Source organism: Mustela lutreola, chromosome 5 (genome assembly GCF_030435805.1).
Source record: "Mustela lutreola isolate mMusLut2 chromosome 5, mMusLut2.pri, whole genome shotgun sequence".
NCBI classification, from domain to species: Eukaryota; Metazoa; Chordata; class Mammalia; order Carnivora; family Mustelidae; genus Mustela; species Mustela lutreola.
The window spans coordinates 67,925,641-67,944,488 of NC_081294.1; the positions used below are offsets into that span (position 1 = coordinate 67,925,641).

The window sequence follows — 18,848 nt, forward strand, 5'->3', positions numbered from 1 at the left end:
GGTCCTCTGCCTGAGGACATCCCACAGATACTAGAACTCTTTGAACTGACAGAATAGAACTAAAATACCATTTAATCTAACAAATGAATTCAAGAGAGGATACTTACCATTATGAAAACAAGTTGTGTGTTGTGTATTCAAGAAGATATAGGTTGAAACATGAAATTGGTGATATTCAATCACAGATAAGGCACTTTCATATTTTATCATGTATTAACTGGATGGATTTATTGTGCTAACGTTATACTACAAAAGACTATAACAATATCAAAAATTAAAAACAGTATGTAAAATGTTTTATATGCTGATTATAACTATATATTTTTATAAGACTCCTATGGTACATAAAAGAAGACTAGAAAGAAAAAAGCAGATAATTTATGTTTGGATCATGAATGTGTAGAACTATTTCAACATCATTTAATATGGAATCTGATATGAAACATGACAGAATTACTGGTTCTTGAGATAGAATCTTAAAATTTTTCACTAGAAAAGGTCTACTTTAAGTATAATTTAGATTAATGCCATGATTTGCCTTATTTTGGGTGTACAATTTCAGATTTGGGGCATTTTTGTCGTTCTTAAAACAGATATGACTCTTCTTTGAAGCCTATGGTATCTCAAACTATATAATTTTAATTTTAATCTTTTGGGTAGATCCAAGATTCTAGAAATAATTACAGCAGAAGCTCACATTTGCTTGGTCCCTACAAAGCACTTGTAATATGTAAACTTGCTTTCTATTACATATATCTCTTTTCTTTTCTTCCAGGTCTACCAAAAGCAGCTATAATCAGTCAGCTGCAGTCTTTAAAGGGTTCTGCTGGCTTGTGGGGTTTCGGTTGTACTGCTAATGACATCATTTATATAACTCTTCCTCTGTATCATAGTTCAGGATCTCTTGTGGGAATTGGTGGATGTGTTGAGTTGGGTAAGTTTTCATTTTCTGTTTGATGAGTATTCAAAATGCTTATTAACTTGTGTTTATTAAATTTTGAAACTCTGTCAGAGAATTCAGAGTAACTGTGGGCTTATTATATAGTTACAACATAATTTTTATTAAAAGGACCCAATTTTGTGATATACTCAGTCTATTCCTGAACTGAAGAGAGCAATGCCTTGGACATTTGGCCGCATGGTTGGAGCTGGCTGTTGACCAGTCTTCCTTCTCTGTGTGGTCACTCATCCTTTGATGATCTACTCCCCACCTCCTTAAATGGTGGAAGGAGGCTTCCAAGAGGATGAATGTAGAAACTGTGTAGCTCTTAAGGCTTAACCTCAGAAATCACATTGATCATTTCACCTGCATATTGTTGATCAGAGCAAGTAACAAACCAGTCTAGAGTCAAGATATGAGGGGTGAGGAAACAGATCCTACCCTTGAAATACAGAGGTGGCAAATCCACATTGCATAGCAGGAATTGTTGAGGCTACCTTTGCAAACAAGGTACCCCAGGCTCCCATTAAGTCTGTTGGTAGCTTATGACTCAGTAGATTCTGTTCATAAACATGCTGAGATTATGTGTCTGGCCCCTAAATAATATATAATGGAGACCATTCACTACTACCTGTATATGTCTGAAATATAAAAAAAGTAATTTTATGGAGTAGTATATGTAAAACATGACCAGTGTCCAAAATAAATAAAGGCAAGAGTCAAGACATTAGCATTTTCCTTGGAACATAGTCATATGACTTACATTGTTGTGAAAATTAGGTTGATACATTTAGGTTCTGTAGTCATCGAACTTGACTGGTGCTATCTTACCAATTCTTTCTTACCAACTCAACATCAAGAAATATTCAGGCAGCTTTAAGGTTTTAAAAATAAGTGTACATATTCAAAAACAAAGTAAGTGAATATTCTTGGTCTCTGTGAAGAAGACTGACCATTATCTATAGTCATGCTCTAATACTTTCAACTCCCCTACTTATTTTGACCTTGTCTTTCATCCCCTGTATTTCAAAAAGAAAAAAAAAAATACATTTGCAGTCAAAATGCAGAATTATAACATGTATTTTTTTAAGTTTATTGGATTGTAAGATTAATGGTTTCAAATGAGCTTGATATAAATGGCCACTGATGGATTACAAAAGCCTTGAAATTGAATGTAAGTGTTCTAGACGGGGCAACATCATTTGTGTTTTATGTCACTTCTGCCCTTGAATATTTTCCCCCAGTGCCTGTTCTTTGCCTTTTCTCATAGGAGCTACTTGTGTGTTGAAGAAGAAATTCTCAGCAAGTCAATTTTGGAATGACTGCAGAAAGTATAATGTGACTGTGTTTCTATATATTGGAGAACTTTGTCGCTATCTTTGCAAACAACCTAAGGTAAGAGGGATCATTTTCAGAAAGGAAAAATAATTTCAGAAAGAAAAACGTATGGAGAGAAAAATAATTTGTGTGTGTGTGTACACAAAGGTGGAGACCTTCCAAAACATAGTTTGACTGACTTACAGAGATGCAAGTCAGAGGAAATAAAACGAGAGCTCTGCGTGATTATACTGAACTGCTTTACATTATGACAGGATAGGAGACACTTGCAATCCAATCCACTTTATGTTGAGACTGATTAAGATTTCTGCAAATGTAGTACACATCCGATTATGAAATTAAATGCCTACTCTGTACACAGAAAGTGGTTACTGCAAGGCTGAATTAGATCATCTTTCAAAATGCTCTTCTCTAAAAAATAAAACAAAACTAATGATATTGAATATACTTGTTTGTTATTTTTTTTCTTTTGAATAAGTGATTACATTAGTCTGTTTGGTTTTGATTTTAAGTTAAAAAGAAATTTTGCTTTCATGTGTTCTTGTCTCCCCACCTGAAACTGTCATTCCCACAAACAACTGATAAATTGGCCCTTTCTGAAAATAGACAAGCAGAGAGAGTTGCAAGAGCCTGGGGTTAGTCTTTATTCATTTGTTTGCGATTTTGCCTTCAGAAATTCTTTTCCTGGTCTTGTTTGCGTTTTGAGATGCTTATGTTTTACCTGATTTCTTAAAACATTCTTGAGGCTACAAAGAAGTGAGCTTCTGTCATCAAATCCACACCACCCCAAGAATAATGGTGATTGGAAATGCCTCCCTGTAAGGGGAAGGCAGCAGAAGCTGATGGCCAGTCCTTGGCCTTTGATAAACCCCCTTCCTTATGCATCACCTTTGCCATCATCATGCCAGCCTAAGGCATGGATGGTGGACTGGGATGTCTTTTCTGGCTAAAATATGGACATGTAATTCTTCCTTTACCCTCAGCACAGCTGAGAGTAGGCTGGAAGCATTTAAATTAGACTTTGTTGAAGAGATGGGATTACACAGGGAAGGAAAACACAAGAAGAATGTGAAACTGGATAGTTTTATTTACAAAATGCTTTTATTCACTTTAAGCTTGACTTTTACCATGTAGAGAACTCCTCTAGCTCCTGACCTACTCCCTTTGTGCCCAGAAGCCATCCTTCTTCTTTTCTCAGTCAGGAGTGCTTCAAATAGCCATAGATTCCCTAGATCCATCTCTAAGACAGGGAGTCCCAGAGAAATGTTTTAGACTTTTGGCCTTCATTTTCTTTAGGGAGACTTAGCCAATGTCAAAGTTGTGGTCTTATCTTTAGAGTCCTAGTGGAATAATTAATTATAATTCCACAACCTGGTATATCTTCTTCTTCTCATTGTGTTGTTTGGTGATGTGATGTCTGAATGAGGATAATTTGGGGAATTAATGTCCTCCAGGAAGATAGAAGCCTCCTTCAGTAAAGGACAAATTGGGTACCACATAATGAACTTCTTCACAGACTTTCTAACTACACCCCTAACCATTCCTTTTTCTCCTCATCCTTCAATAGCAACAGTAGCTTTTGCAGGGTTATTTGCTCAGTAAGTATGTACTGAACAGTGGAACACATGCATTTTTTTTCTAATGTTTTACTCTGTTAAATGATGCTGCAATTAGTGTCTTTATGCAATGTAGCCAGTAGAAGGGCTCAGAAGTGAAGGCAGTCAAAGGACATGGGTATTTTGGCAATTTTTAGGGCACATTTCCAAATTGCAGTTCAAAATGGTTAACATGATTTAGAATCTCATTGATGTTGTGAGAGTATACTTATTGTGCATATGGTCTCTTTATCAGGACCGTGTGATATTAAAAATAGTGGTTTCCCAGTTATGCTTCGTAAAGAACTAGAACCCGCTTCAGAGTTCCTCAAAAGTCACTGAAGGATAATGAATAGGGAAAAATAGGGCAATCTTCACAGTCTTTCAAATATGTTGGATGAAACGCGGTTTGCTAGGGCTTCTTCTTCTTCTTCTTCTTCTTCTTTTTTTTTAAGATTTTTATTTAGTTGAGAGAGAGAGAGAGAGCATGAGAAGGAAGAAAGTCAGAGGGAGAAGCAGACTCCCGGCTAGGCAGACAACACAATGCAGGACTAGATACCAGGACTCCAGTATCATGACCTGACCGGAAAGCAGATGCTTAACCAAATGAGCCACCCAGGCGTCCCTAGAGCTTCTTAATAATATTTTGTTTGAACAAGGAATGTCTTGGGGTTTTTTTTCTTTCTTTTTTTGTAATGGGGGAACATTTAATTTTATTTATGACTTTATGGATAGAAACAAATATATTTTTAACTTCTTTGTTCAGATTACTAGCAAGGTTGAATAATTAGAAAATTATCAGTAGTTCTCTTTAAAATGTCTTTTCCGAGTCTTTTACACATTTATGCCTGTGGCACATAATATTTTATATGTTTGAGCCACCATTTCCTTTAATAAAGATATTTATTAATAATTTGTCATGTTCACTACAAATCTTTTTTCAAAGCGTTTTTGTTAGAATTTTTTTATAAAAAGAATATTTTGAGCTCCTGAATTGGGAATGAATTAATTTGGGGAAAATGCTATAGCCACAGAGAATTTGAGAGAACTGAGAATTGAAAGTAGAATATCTGATTTTTCTTTTAGTTAATGAAATAGTTTCATTCTTAAGTAAAGTACTTTGAAGAAAAGACAGTGTTTTTGACATAATCTCTCCGCATTTGCCTGAAGACAGTGGAGGAGGAGAGAGGGGAAGTAAAAAATAGCTTTGCTCAAGGAAAAAGTGATCATTTTTTTTGAGCAACAATTCATTGTATTACTTAATCCCTTTTGTTGATTTCACACAGAACAAGAACAAGCAGTTCTTGGCATTAAAGATTAGGGAAAGAAGAAAGCCATTCTGGTAAGACATCTGACCCCTTTAAGGAGGTCTTGTTTTTTTTCAGTCCAATATTTATTGCTTTCAGTGAACTTCTACAGGCAGGGGCCACATCTGCTCGGTGGCACATCAGGGGCTCCAGGCACAGCCGAGAGTGAGTGGGTAACCAGATCCACTAATTTCAGAGAATTAGAAGTGGATGTGTCCCTACACCCTGGTTTGAGGGACCGTAGACATTTGTTTAATATAAATCCTTAACTAAAAAAAAAAAAAAAAGCAAACCACATATTCTCTAAATACATCCAGATTTGTTCTCCATCCAAGGGTAAGTAATATATTCCAAAGGAGGTTTACCTGCAGGCAGAATTCATGGTCTGAGTGCTTAAAACAGAATTCCTGGTTGCTTTTAGTTAATGACATCATATTTTAAGTCTTAACTGAGGTTCTTGGAAGAAAAGATAGCGTTTGGAAACAATCTTTAAGCAATGACCTGAGGCAAATTAAGGAGGAAGGATGGAAATAAATAGAGCTTTGCCCAAAGCTGTGTGTGGTTGTCCATAGTTGAATAAAAAACACCCTAGAGTTGGCCTTCCCTGGCTGGAAGCTTTTATCACCCCCGCCCCCAACCAACCCTGTCTTTTTTCTCTTTTTCAAAAGTCCAGTTACAAAAGTTCCTTTGGCATAAACATTAGATGTGCCTCAAACTTCTGGCAGCAGCATTACCCTTTTTTAAAAAGCCACGGTACTGATTCTTCTTAGTCACGGAGGAGTGGAGTAATTATTCTCTTCCCTGAAGAATAGGAAAACAGCTCTCCCCACATTCCAGTCTTTCAAGTCTTCTGCATTACTGAAGCAGCATCATACACTCTCTGATTGGATCAGGTTCTTTGTTTTCCTAGCATTAGTGCTGCCTTTCATATTGGTTGGTGAGGAATATGGTGGCATGCTATACATCAGTGATCCTCTGTGGGATTCCTGCACACTTCATCTTCTTTAAATACACTCTGCCTGAAACTGCCAAGAGTTAGCAATATCTAGGGATAGAATCTTACCTGTCACTCATTTGGTCATTCGAGTAATATTGCAGGTTTTGGTATACAGGGGCATATAAGACAAGCCATCTTTTCTCATGATACTCATGCTCTAGTTTGAGAAGGGAGAACATACAGCAGCCAATACATGAAGGAAAGTGACAATGGCAAGTGTTTTGAAGAAACAAAGAGGATGAGGAGGAGGAGATGGTGGGTGGTGAGGGTGTGGCATTACTAATGAGGTTGAGGGGTCAGGGAGGGCTTCTCTGAAATGGTGACCAATGAGCCAAGGAATTGGTATGGCAAGTGTGATCCAACCATGAAAAAGCTGGGGGATTACAGTCACAACAGAACAAAGTGAAAATGAAGAAGCCCACAGAGAACACAGACTGAATATTTAGAGAAGGAAAGGGTGGCTAGGCCACTCACAGACCAGATCTTGTAGGGCTCAATATGTACCATGGAGGAGAAATGTGGATATCATTTCCAAAAGAGCATTTGGGAAAAGATGAAGGCAAACTGAAAAAAAGAAACTATACTGATTTGGAATCTATTTGAAGGAAGGATAGCAAGACTTTTAACTAACAGGGTTAGATTTTCAAGACTAACTAACAGGGTTAGGTGGTGAAGTAATAGAATCAATGATGAGTCTCGGGTTTTTGGTTGAAATGGGTAAACTGTGAGCCAATGTTAAACTGAGATTTAAAGAATTAAAATTAAATTTCTTTTGCACTTGTTAAGTTTGGTATGTTCATTAGGCATTCAGGTAAAGAAGTGGAATTTGTAGTTGGATGTAGGCATCTGGAGCCCAAAGCCTACAAAGGGCAGGATATAATTAACCAGGCAAAGATTTATGTATGTAATATCAGTTTTTCAAGTTAATATTATTATTTAGGCAATATAGTTTGTATCAATGTAAAACACCTATGTTTTGACATTCTGAAGGCATATCCTATACTTTCTAGTACATGTATTTTGGTATATGTTTTTTAGTGAATATATCTTCTGTACGTTACATCCTTTTTCTCTCTTCTATTTTCTTAAAAGCCAGAAAGTTCACTAGGAACTAGATAGTATCCTTAAGATTATGGATACCTTCATTAGAGTGTGTTAAAACTTTGACAAAATGGGGCGCCTGGGTGGCTCAGTGGGTTAAGCCGCTGCCTTCAGCTCAGGTCATGATCTCAGGGTCCTGGGATCGAGTTCTGCATCGGGCTCTCTGCTCAGCGGGGAGCCTACTTCCCCCTCTCTCTCTGCCTGCCTCTCTGCCTACTTGTGATCTCTCTCTGTCAGATAAATAAATAAAATCTTAAAAAAAAAAGAAAAAAAACTTTGACAAAATGGATTACAGTTGACTTCCATTATGAAAAGGGAGATATTTTACAGGACCCGGATATCTGATAAATATTTATTAAATGTTGGTCATTAAAAGCCATACTAATTTTTTTACCAGCAATGTTTAGACAGTCATGCAGGGCACCCATAAGTGTTTGCTGGGCTTTCTTTAGGGTAACAAGTTGTTACCCTAAATGTTAAATGGTTAATGTTATGTTGTTAAATGACAATAATCAATTATCAGCACTGCAAGATTTTTTAAGACTTCAATTTGAAAAAACATCTACTCTATTTTTTTCAAAGAAAGCCCATCGTTTCTTCCAAACTTTTAAGAGTTTTCCTTGTCATATTTAGGGAAGTGGGGATGAGGAATATGGAGATTTGTCAAAGAATACAATTCTAATAGAAGGGACTAAATTACACTAAGTTGACGTAGAAGAATATATGCATCTTAATGGGTATATTAAAAACATTCGTTTTTCTATCATGTTTTCATTTCTTTAGTTTCTACCTAGTTTATCATAACATTTTCCTCATTCCACATCTTGTAAAAGATGTAGTTTATCAAAACATTGAGCTCTGGAAACTTTTCTCATTATACTTAATAGCCTCTGAAGAATGACATTTTTAAATTATTATGAGCTTTAATTCTTATTAAGATGTTCTACATTAGTTTTGCTATCATTTCTGATGCTGAAACACTCAAAACAATTGATTTTATCTCCAAGACCTGGTCATTTTAAGATATTTATACTTTTTTTATTTCTTGAAGCATTTTATTATATGATTGAGTAAATCATCTCTCTTTTAAAACTGTTTTCCTTAAGTAAATCAAAGATATGTTTAATATTCTCATAGTAGATATAAAAGTGTTTAGAAAATTTGACAAGTTCCCAGAATCTTTTTTTCTGCTTAAAAACTACAAATATAGAGGGACGCCTGGGTGACTCAGTCATTAAGTGGTTGCCTTCCGCTCAGGTCATGATCTCAAGGTCCTGGAATCGAGCCCCAACAGCAAGCTCCCTGCTTAACAGGAAGCCTGCTTCTCTCTCTCCCACTCCCCCTACTTGTGTTCCCTCTTTTAAAAAAAAAAAAACAAAAACTACTAATATAGAAACATAGTCCTTAGAAGGACTCAGATAGGAATAGCTATGGGCTGCCTAAATGCTAGAAGAATTAGCAGGGAATTAATGAATATTTTGAAATGTTTTAGACTGTGTGTATTATTAACGGGTTTTAATACGTGCTAATTTTAATATTTAATGATCTGTATTTCATGGATAGTAATGCCTATAAAATCTACATATCTTTTTCTATTTGCTTATACCATTCATGTTATAATTTCCATTAAGAGTACACATATCTCTTAGTTGCTGAATTACCCAACAGATAGGGGTACCTGGGTGACTCAGTCAGTTAAGCATCAGACTCTTGATTTTGGCTCAGGTCACGATCTCAGGGTCCTGGGATCAAGCCCTACCTTGGCTCCAGAATCAGCGGGGAGTCTGCTTCAGATTCTCTCCCTCTCCAGTTCCCTCCACTCTTGCATGTGTGTGCATGTTCTCTCTCCCTTCTCTCAAATAAATGAATCTTTTAAAAAGATTTCCAACAAATTTACTTGATGCAGAAAGAAAATAATGCATTGACTATGGAATCAAAAGACACAGGTTCAATTTCAGACTCTTGTTGTATGACTTTCTGCTGGTCACTTCTCTTTGAGCCATGGTTCCCATTGTTATATAAAATAGGTGGCAGCACCCACTTGTCCTCATTTGCCCCCTGCTTCTCATAATCCAGTTATGAGATATACATTAAAAAATCTAAACTGAGAAGCCCAATACAAATGAAAGAAACTATTTTTAAAACAGAATGTAGTAATGTTTTCTGCAAATGTCATTGTAAAATTAGAGTGATTTGTGTGAGTATTGAAAATAATTGGTCTTTGACTAATGAAAATCATACTTTAATTATAAAAGCCAGCTTAGGGGCGCCTGGGTGGCTCAGTCAGTAAAGTGTCTGACTCTTGATTTAGGCTCAGGTCATGATCTCAGGGCAGTGAGATGGAGCCTGCCTTCAGCTCTGCACTGAGCTTGGAGCCTCCTTAGGATTCTCTCTCTCCTTTCCCTCTGTCCCACCTCATCACCACTCCCCACCTCATGCGCAGGCACTCTCTCTCTCTCTCCCTCCAAAAAAAAAAAAAAAAAGAATGAATGAATAAATAGATAAAATGAATAAAATTTATAAAAGCCAGTATAAATACAGCATGATAATTTCAAAGTACAACTTTAAAATACTAAAATGGTAATAATTTTATAACATGATGCTTTTCACAAATAAAAATACTAAAAACAGAAATATAAAGTTAAAAATCCTGACAGTATGAAGCCTGTTTCCTCTTGGGTTATATACTGCTTTTACTGTAAATGTGGTATGTGGGTGAGGTTTTCCTATAGTTCAGATTGATTTAACATTTTAAAATGTACCTTCAAGATTCTTTGTATTATGATATATTTGCAAATTTTCACATTGTCTCTTTCTTTAATAATGTTCCTGATGTCCTTGCTATGGATGTATAAAATGTATAAAATCAAGGTAAGAAAGAGCCAGTCTTCAGTGTATAAGCACAAGAATCTTCAGCAAATAATAAATGGCCAGAATTTTCCAAGTGATCATTTTATTCCCAATGGAAAAAAATAATAACTTTATATTAAACATATCAGGGATCTATTTCCAGCCTTTCCATTAATTTACAGTGTCACATCAGGCAAATTATTTCATTTCTTTGCCTGTTGGAAACAGGGATCTTGAAATTCAAGCCTAACTTCTGTGTCTCGAAAGCTTTGTGATCTGGAGCAAATTATCTCGCTTTTCTGAGCGGCTCCCACCTCAGTTTGGTCATCAATAAAATGAGTGTAGTAACAGTTATATCTGGGATTGATGTAAGGGTTAAGTTGTTAGGCACAGAAATTCACATGGAAACAGTGGTGAAGGGCTCTGAGAAGAGACCTCACAAAATGGTTTTTATTATCACAGCAAATATGCCGAAGTTGAAGTTCTAGTCTCCAGCCTGACAGGTTCAGATCTCCCTTTATCAGTATAGGTCTTTAGATTAGACTAATATAGACCAAGCTCAGGAGTGCCAGTTGGTAGCTTTAAATCGTCTCCATTGCTGGGTCTTCACTAATCTTCCTGACCTGTAAATGTTCACAGTGCCCACCACTTGCAATCAAACATTTCTTTTCTCTACTCTCACTCTCTGGGTAGGTTTCTGGCTGCAAATACCACCCAGAGCTTAACACTCAAGGGTGTGTCTCCAGCTGTGTCTTCTCCCTTGATTTCAGGTATTAGATACCTGCCTTCCCACTTGACATCCTCACTTAGAGATCTCATGGCATCTGATCTCAAAAATGGCCAAAGCTCAATTTCTTCACTACCTCTTCCATCAAGATGGAAGATGCCCTTCTTGCCCCATCCAGGTGCTCAGTCACACAGATCCTGGACTCTCCCTTGGAGCTTCTCTTTCCCTCTCTCCCCATCTAATCCATGAGCAACCCCTGCAGATTTGACCTTCAAATGCATCTGGAATCAAACCTCAGCTTACTGCTTCCTTGCTGCTCTCATCTGAGCCAGCTCTAGCTCCCCCTGTTAGTTTAGCTCTGGCTGGCTTCTTCTTTGCCCCACTCTTGTCCCCTTCTATTCCATTCTTGCATAGCAGTTGGAATGATTCAGTTAAAATGGAAGTCAGGTTGTGTTCCTTCACCATTAAAATCCTTCTGGTGGTTCACTTGGAAGAAAATCCAAATTCCTTTAGAATGGACCACACAGCTCTCTATGTGGTCAGCTCCCCTGATAGCGTTTCCCCTCCTCCCCACCTCCCTGCCACACCTGCTGTCTCTCCTTGTTTACTCTACTACAGCTTTGTTGTCCTCCCTGTTTTTCCTTCAATATATCAGGGCTCTCTGTTCTTTCCCTTTGAATGTTCCCTCAGATACTTGCATGGCTCAGTCCCTAGTCCATCCACATCCCACCTCCCAGGTGAGGGTGTCTCTGACCACAAGTCCTACTAATATAGGTGTGGTCACCTTAGAAACTCAGAGGGTCTCATACCTAAATTTGGTACAGATGTTGAGACTTACATGCACCAAACATGCACCAAGAGAATGTGAACAGGTTTATTACTCACATAATGGGACTTTCTGGGGAGAGCAGGCTAGGGTCCCAAGGATATCCAAAAATAACTTCAGAAACCTGGGAAAGAGGTAGGTTTGGCTTTTACTGTAACAAGAAGAAGGCACCAGGGCAAATGGTCTTGTGCACGTGGAACTGCTTGCATACTTTGAGCTTCCTATTGCTGCCAAATAAAGGAACACTGGGTGATCTCATCAGCTTGCCCAGATGTGGGGCAGGGGAAGAAAGCTATTAGCTATTAGCAGTCAGTCATCAAGAATGAAGCCAGACTCCATCACAATGCTTATCTCATGGTGTTCTTTCACTGCTTTGTTTTTCTTCACAGAACTTATTACCATATTACAGATTTTATATATAATTGTTCCTTATTCTCTCTTAATCTTCCCCTTCCCCTCTTATCTTCTCCTTCCAGGAAAGCAGGGAGTTTATCTTCTTCATCTAATGTTATACCCTCAGTACTCATTATGGTACCTGACACATAACAGGTGCTCAATAAAAATTCGTTGAATTATTTTTAAAAAACACAGTAACAAATAATAATGAGCCTCATTGCTAGGACACCTGTGTGCTCCTGATCAGCACAATCTTTCACTGGTCCCAGCCTGCCTGGTAAGCTCAGTTATAATCAGCAAGTCACATTCCTGGGGAGGACAGAGCTCCCTGAAGGAGTTTGGATAAATCAAAAGTTTGCATCCTTGCATGGAGGGAGTCAGACTGCTGCTGTATCCCGCTCATAGCAGAAATTATCTTGGTCATGGGCCCCTGAACTTTTCAGAACATTTCATTAATAAGTCAGCTTAGTTGTGGCTTAGGTAACCCTTTCTCTGGGTTTCCAGATTGAACTCTCTTTATATCTACACAGCTCCCTTGTCTTTTTAGTGGTTAGCTCTCATTCAGGTTTAAGGCACGTCTTGCATAGAGTCTTGGAGCCAGTCCTTGTCAAACAAGGCAATCTGGAAATGTCTCTGGTCTGCAACATGGCTTTCCCTCTACCCTTGAGCTCCCTAGAGTGCTGCCAGGTTAGAAGACACCTGTTCAGAAGAAGTAGTCTGTAAATGGCCATCCCTCTTACTGTTTTATCTAGACAGGGAGTTTGAAATAAGCCCACAGTGTGGTTGCTTTCTGCTGTAATACTTGAGATCACACAGCTCTTTTCAAGCTATGATTTAGGCCTTAAAATAGTTTGTTGAACTGAGAGCTGGCATCTCTGAAACCATGACCTGCCCAGCTCAGGCTGGAGAGGAAGCATGGCGAAGACTTTTAGGGGCAGCTGGAGCCCACACTATGTTAGCAGGGTATGTCTCTCCTTTTAAATACTCTCTGGCTCTTTCTCAAAAGAGGCCTCCACCCTGCCCCCACCCCCACCATTCCTTTCCTGCTGCAGTAGAAGAAATTTTGCTATTTTATGCCTTTTATTTTTTTTCTATGACCATGTGTTTGCATTTAGTGTTACTTGGTACCCATTCTGTAATACCCCGCTGGCTTGCTGCCTTTTTTTTTTTTTTTTTCAATATATTGATATTGGAGTATCTGTGAAGGCAGCAAACTGTTGGAATATAGTTATTCTTACTCTGTGGGGTGTGTTGGTGTGACACATGTGCATGTGGGTTTTAGAAAAAAAAAAAAGGTCTTAAGTAGAATCAAGATGGAAGGGTCATAAGCCCTATCATATGCTGTTATGAATTTCCAGTGATCCTTTAGTAATTAGACCATACTTCTGTTTTGCACATTAAGCAGCTAGTTACCTGAGGCAGATAGTTTCGGAAGGCAGAAATGGTTTGCCCCTTTGTTTTCACTGTTAATTCATACTGCTTTTCTGTGTCTCTGTCTGTCAACAAACATGCTTTGTTTCTGAGAAATCAAGGTTGATATAAAATTACCTGTATGTAAGCAGAACCTTCAGACTTACACTTTTCATAGGCATATGAAGAGCATTTAACTTGGCTGTGTTTTTGATTTTCTGGGTAGGATTAAGCCCGTGCTCTGGAAGAAAAAGACTTTGTTTCTAGGAGGGCATTGTTAGAGGCCTGTGCATTTCAGCAAATGAGTATGTGAATGTATGGCTCAGGAGGAGGAAGCTATAGTTCAAGCACTGCCTGGCATCTGGCAGCTGGAAAACGGCTCCTCCTCTGAGAACGCTTTGACGAAACAGGAGCCTTGGTCCACTGGGTGTGAGTCTTGTCCTGGTACGGACATGGTCTGTCCACATTGGTTTGAGTGGATGATACTAAAAGGCAAAGGGACACTGCTCTACTGAAACCCGGGACTGTGGCATCTCTATATTAAAAGGTGTGACTCATCCAGCAGATTCTCTTTTAAATTTCAAATAGGAGCTTAAATGTCTGGAGATAAAAATGAGTACTTTCTGTGTATTGTAAAATGGCTTACTCTGTGTGTGTATGTGTGTGTGCACATGCATGCAAGTCTATAAACATTTAAGCACTGATTACTGAATTATAAACTCATGTTTTGATTGCTTTCTATTCCTAAAATCTTGGGGGAAATACTTGGGAAAATAGAACATGGGCTTTGCAGGGGTTTGAGCTGTTTTTTTCCTCTCCTCCCTTTCTTTCCTTCCTTCCCTCTCTCCCTCTCTGTCTCCCTTTCTTTCTTTGATTTGCCTTCCCTCTCTTTCTTTCTTCCTTCCACAAGTATGCTGTGAACATCTTTTGTGCACCACGTACTGTCCTAAGCAATGGAGCACCACAGAGGAGAGAACAGGCTACAGCCCCTGCCCACATAGCACTTTCATTTTAATGTGTTCGAATTCTGTGTCTTATTTCATGCCAGTGACCTTGGACCTGAACTTCATATCCCAATGTGCAAAATGGGGATGATGCGTCTTATTTTCTAGGGTTGTCATGGTGATTAAAATGAGAAAGTACAGTAACCTGAACATGGGGGCTCAAACATATCCACTCCTTTTTCTCCTGCTGTTGGGCTGCAAACATGTCTTTTGTTCCTGTCCCACACCCTGTGGATTTCTGCGTTTGTCTCCTTTTTCTGTGTGTTTCTATCTCACTTATTTTTGCTTGTTTGCTTCTCTGTTTGCTTGTATCTCTGTGTCTCAGTGTACAACTGTGTGTCTCTGTGTGTGCACCTTTCTTTCTTCAAGTATGTCTCTATCTAATTTATCTTTTTTTTTTAAACTCTCTCTCTCACCCTCTGTGTGTGTGTGGTGGGGGAAGAGTGAGACAGAGAGAGAGAGAGAGTGTGTGGTGGGGGGATAGAGAATAAAAGAGAGCAAGATCAAGCAAGAAAGAGCAAGCATCCATCCCTGTGTTTGCACTTTTGTCTCTTCATCTCACTTAGTGCGTGGGTTTCTCTACGTCTCTGTGAATGTCTCTCACGTTGCATCTTTATCTGAATTGGCCTTAAATGAGACATATCATTATGTGAAATTTTAAAAGTTACACTTTTCTCACAAATTTAATTCTAGATGAATATAATTGTTAAATGTAAAGAAGAAGATAGTCTGTTGTTTTTTTTTTTTTTATGTTGGATGGGAAAGGAGATTTTTAATCACAAAGTAAGTAAAAATATTAACCAAAGAGAAGAATAATATATTTAATTATAAAAAAGATTATTCCGTGTGTTCTTACCAAATTAACATTTTAAATTAAAAGAAATCTTAGTTCATACCTTGAAGAAGTATGATGTAAATAAGATGTCCTTTCTATACAATAATTTTGGCAACAAAATCATAAAAATTGATAACTATTATGTTCTTGGAGGGATCTATCTGAATGAGCTGCAAAGATTTATAGACTGGATGTTCACTCAGGTTTCTTTATATAGGTGAATATTGGAAAACAAGGTAATTATCCAAAAATAGGTCATAGTACATAAATTGTACACATGAAAAATCCTGTTTTTGACACTTAAGAGGCAATATCTTAGGATAATGTTCAGAATATAATATTAATAAAGAAGGATATGTAGCTCGAATGCAGTATGATTATAACTTTTCATTACATACATGGTTCTATGAAAATAATGTTGGTGTAGTAAGATTACAGATTTTTTAATTCCTTTTAAAACTTTCCCATGCTTTCCAAATTTTCTATGATGTGCATGCATTTCAAAATCAGAAGAAATACACCTCTCTTTTTTTCCCGTAACAGTAAAAAATGAATCAGTTCATCTTTTCTCATACCCCTCAAAGCATAATCTTCTGGGTTTGTTTCAGAAGTGAAGACCAGTGGTGCCTGGGTGTCTCGGTCAGTTAAGGGTCTGAGTCTGCATTTAGGCTCAATTTGTGATCTCAGGTCCTGGGATAGATCCACCAGTGGAATTGTGCTCAGGAGGGACTCTCAGGATTCTTGCCCTCCCCCTGACCACATGCTCTCTCTCTCTCTCTCTCTCTCAAGTAAATAAATTTAAAAAGTAAAATAAAAGGGAAGACCATAAAATAAAGATATCTTAAGAGTTACATAAGTGAAAAAAAAAAAAGAGTTACATAAGTGGATTTGATGTTTTTAGACAAAAGCCTTACCCTAGTATTGATAATACAATTTTCTCTATCAGTCCAATCACTTTTGGATGAATATTTAGCCTCATTTAGTAAGCTTCTCTGGCTGTAGCACACACAGGTTAAAGTCTGTGGAATTTGGTTTATAAACACCTTCTTACTATTTTCTGGAGTGCGCAACACATTTTATAAGTAATGATACTTGCTGAGACTCATCTCTGACCTGGAAAGCATCCAAGAGCTATACTATACAAAAGATTGTTCTCTGTTCAAGCAGAATAAACCCTAAGATTAGCAGCACTACTGTCTTGTACAGAAAAATGATAGCAGAAAATCCAAGAACGAAATCCATGGCAGGTTGGCCATATCCAACATGCCCATGGGAGGTGGGAATCAGTACACAGCTGCTCCTCTGTCTTGAAAGGAGCTGCTTGTATCTTGAGTGAGTTTTTTTCTCTGTCTGCAGAATGTTTACCTTCAACCCTTTTGATGCGGGGCAAAGGAAATCAGCAGCTTGGAGTCTTATTTTCAATATATCCACATTCTTGCTTGCTTCCTAGTTTATTCTTTTAATTTAATTTTTATTTTATCAAATAAGGAATTCTATAGTTTAAAAAAAAACAAATAGTACTCTCAGAATAAAGGTAACCCCTTGCTGTCAATACTTGATCTCTAGAAGTAAACCCCCTTCATTATTTTAACATATTTCTGGTTGTTATCTAGTCATATATTTCTCAATAAAATATGTATGTTACTAATTTTTTGATTTTTTAGTTTTAATTGTCATCTACCTGGCTTTCTCCTCACATATTCTTATAGATTGTTTCTTCTTCCTCTTTGGCACCAATATAATTACCCTGATAATCAGGTTTTTAAAAGTTATTATAAAGAAATTATAATATGTACAGTTTATTCACAGCTGAGGCATATCATGTAATTAAAAGATCATTACCATTTTATTTTTTCAACTTTTCATTTCTAATAATTGCTTCTTAGAAAATCTGGCTTTATAAACATCCAATGAATTAGGATCTAAATGAGTTAGTATTGAAATACTCTCAAACTCTTCATTGAGGGCGCCTGGGTGGCTCAGTGGGTTGGGCCGCTGCCTTCGGCTCAGGTCATGATCTCAGGGTCCTGGGATCGAGGCCCACATCGGGCTCTCTGCTCAGCAGGGAGCCTGCTTCCCTCTCTCTCTCTCTGCCTGCCTCTCCATCTACTTGTGATTTCTCTCTGTCAAATAAATAAATAAAATCTTAAAAAAAAAAAAAAAAAAAAAAAAAAAAACCTCTTCATTGAAGCTGAAATTTCTCATTATGATTTAACAGCACTTGGAGTATTTTTTTTTTCTTTTTAAATAAAGATTATTTATTTATTTATTTATTTGACAGAGAGAGAGAGAGAGAGAGAGATCACAAGTAGGCAGAGTGGCAGGCAGAGAAAGAGGAAGGGAAGCAGGCTCCCTGCTGAGCAGAGAGCCCGATGTGGGGCTTGATCCCAGGACCCCGGGATCATGACCTGAGCCAAAGGCAGAGGCTTAACCCACTGAGCCACCCAGGCACCCCTATATTTTTTCTTTAAAAATAAAAAGATTTTATTTATTTATTTGAGAGAGAGAGAGTGAAAGTGAGAGAGAGCATGAGAGGGGAGAAGTTCAGAGGGAGAAGCGGACTCCCCATGGAGCTGGGAGCTTGAAGCGGGACTTGGTCCCCGGACTCTGGGATCATGACCTGAGCCAAAGGCAGTTGCTTAACCAACTGAGCCACCAGGCACCCTTGTTTATTTTTTTTCTTGAAGACCATCCCCCTGGATAGCTTCAAGAATCAGCCATTGTCCCACCAAATGTGAACAGTATTCTGATTTCTGTCACTACAGATTAGTTTTGCTCTGAGATCAGAGCAGAAGAGTTTAATGATCTCACCATTTAGTATTCATACTTTTCTGTAACACTACTGTCTTCAGTAGATTCCTCAACCCCAGACTGGTGACTGTCTGGATGGACTTCTCCAGAAAGTTAGTCTCTGGTATCTGTATAACAAACACGTAGCGAGGGCAGACACCCAGATAAATTGTCTATGTTGGAATATCTAAGGGTGCAGGGACTACTTAGACATTTTCAACCAAGCCTTCTACCTTCCTCATTCTTTTTGCTGTTTCCGTAACACCTCAGAGCATGTTTTGTGTTTCCACCTGCAGGCCTTTATGCCAGCCCTTTCCACTGAGTTAATAGATTAAAACCTTTCTTTTAAGACTGAGAAGGAACTGAGATAAAGAATGTGCTCAGTTGTGGGTTTTCTTTTTTTTAATCATTTTTAAAAATTTCTATTCAGCGTAACAGTATTCATTGTTTTTGCACCACACCCAGTGCTCCATGCAATCGATGCCCTCTCCAATACCCACCACCTGGTTCCCCAACCTCCCACCCCCCGCCCCTTCAAAACCCTCAGATTGTTTTTCAGAGTCCATAGTCTCTCATGGTTCACCTCCCCTTGTTCACCTCAGTTGTGTATTTTTAATTATAAGTGTCAGGGATATTGATTTTTATTGTTGCTGATGTATTATTATTTCTTGTTAATTTTATAATTATTTTTCACAAGGATGGGAGTCACTCGGGCAATCATGGATTTATCAT

The 18,848-nt window shown here is 37.9% G+C and overlaps 1 protein-coding gene across 1 annotated transcript in view; it reads left to right on the top strand.

Annotated features, from left to right (window-relative positions):
* Nucleotides 1-18,848, top strand: part of SLC27A6 (solute carrier family 27 member 6) — a 70,720-nt gene that overhangs the window by 33,549 nt on the left and 18,323 nt on the right. The window contains exons 3-4 of the mRNA XM_059174479.1: nucleotides 776-934; nucleotides 2,211-2,335. Of these exons, the coding sequence (XP_059030462.1) occupies nucleotides 776-934; nucleotides 2,211-2,335 (284 nt within the window). The remainder of the gene's footprint in view (nucleotides 1-775; nucleotides 935-2,210; nucleotides 2,336-18,848) is intronic.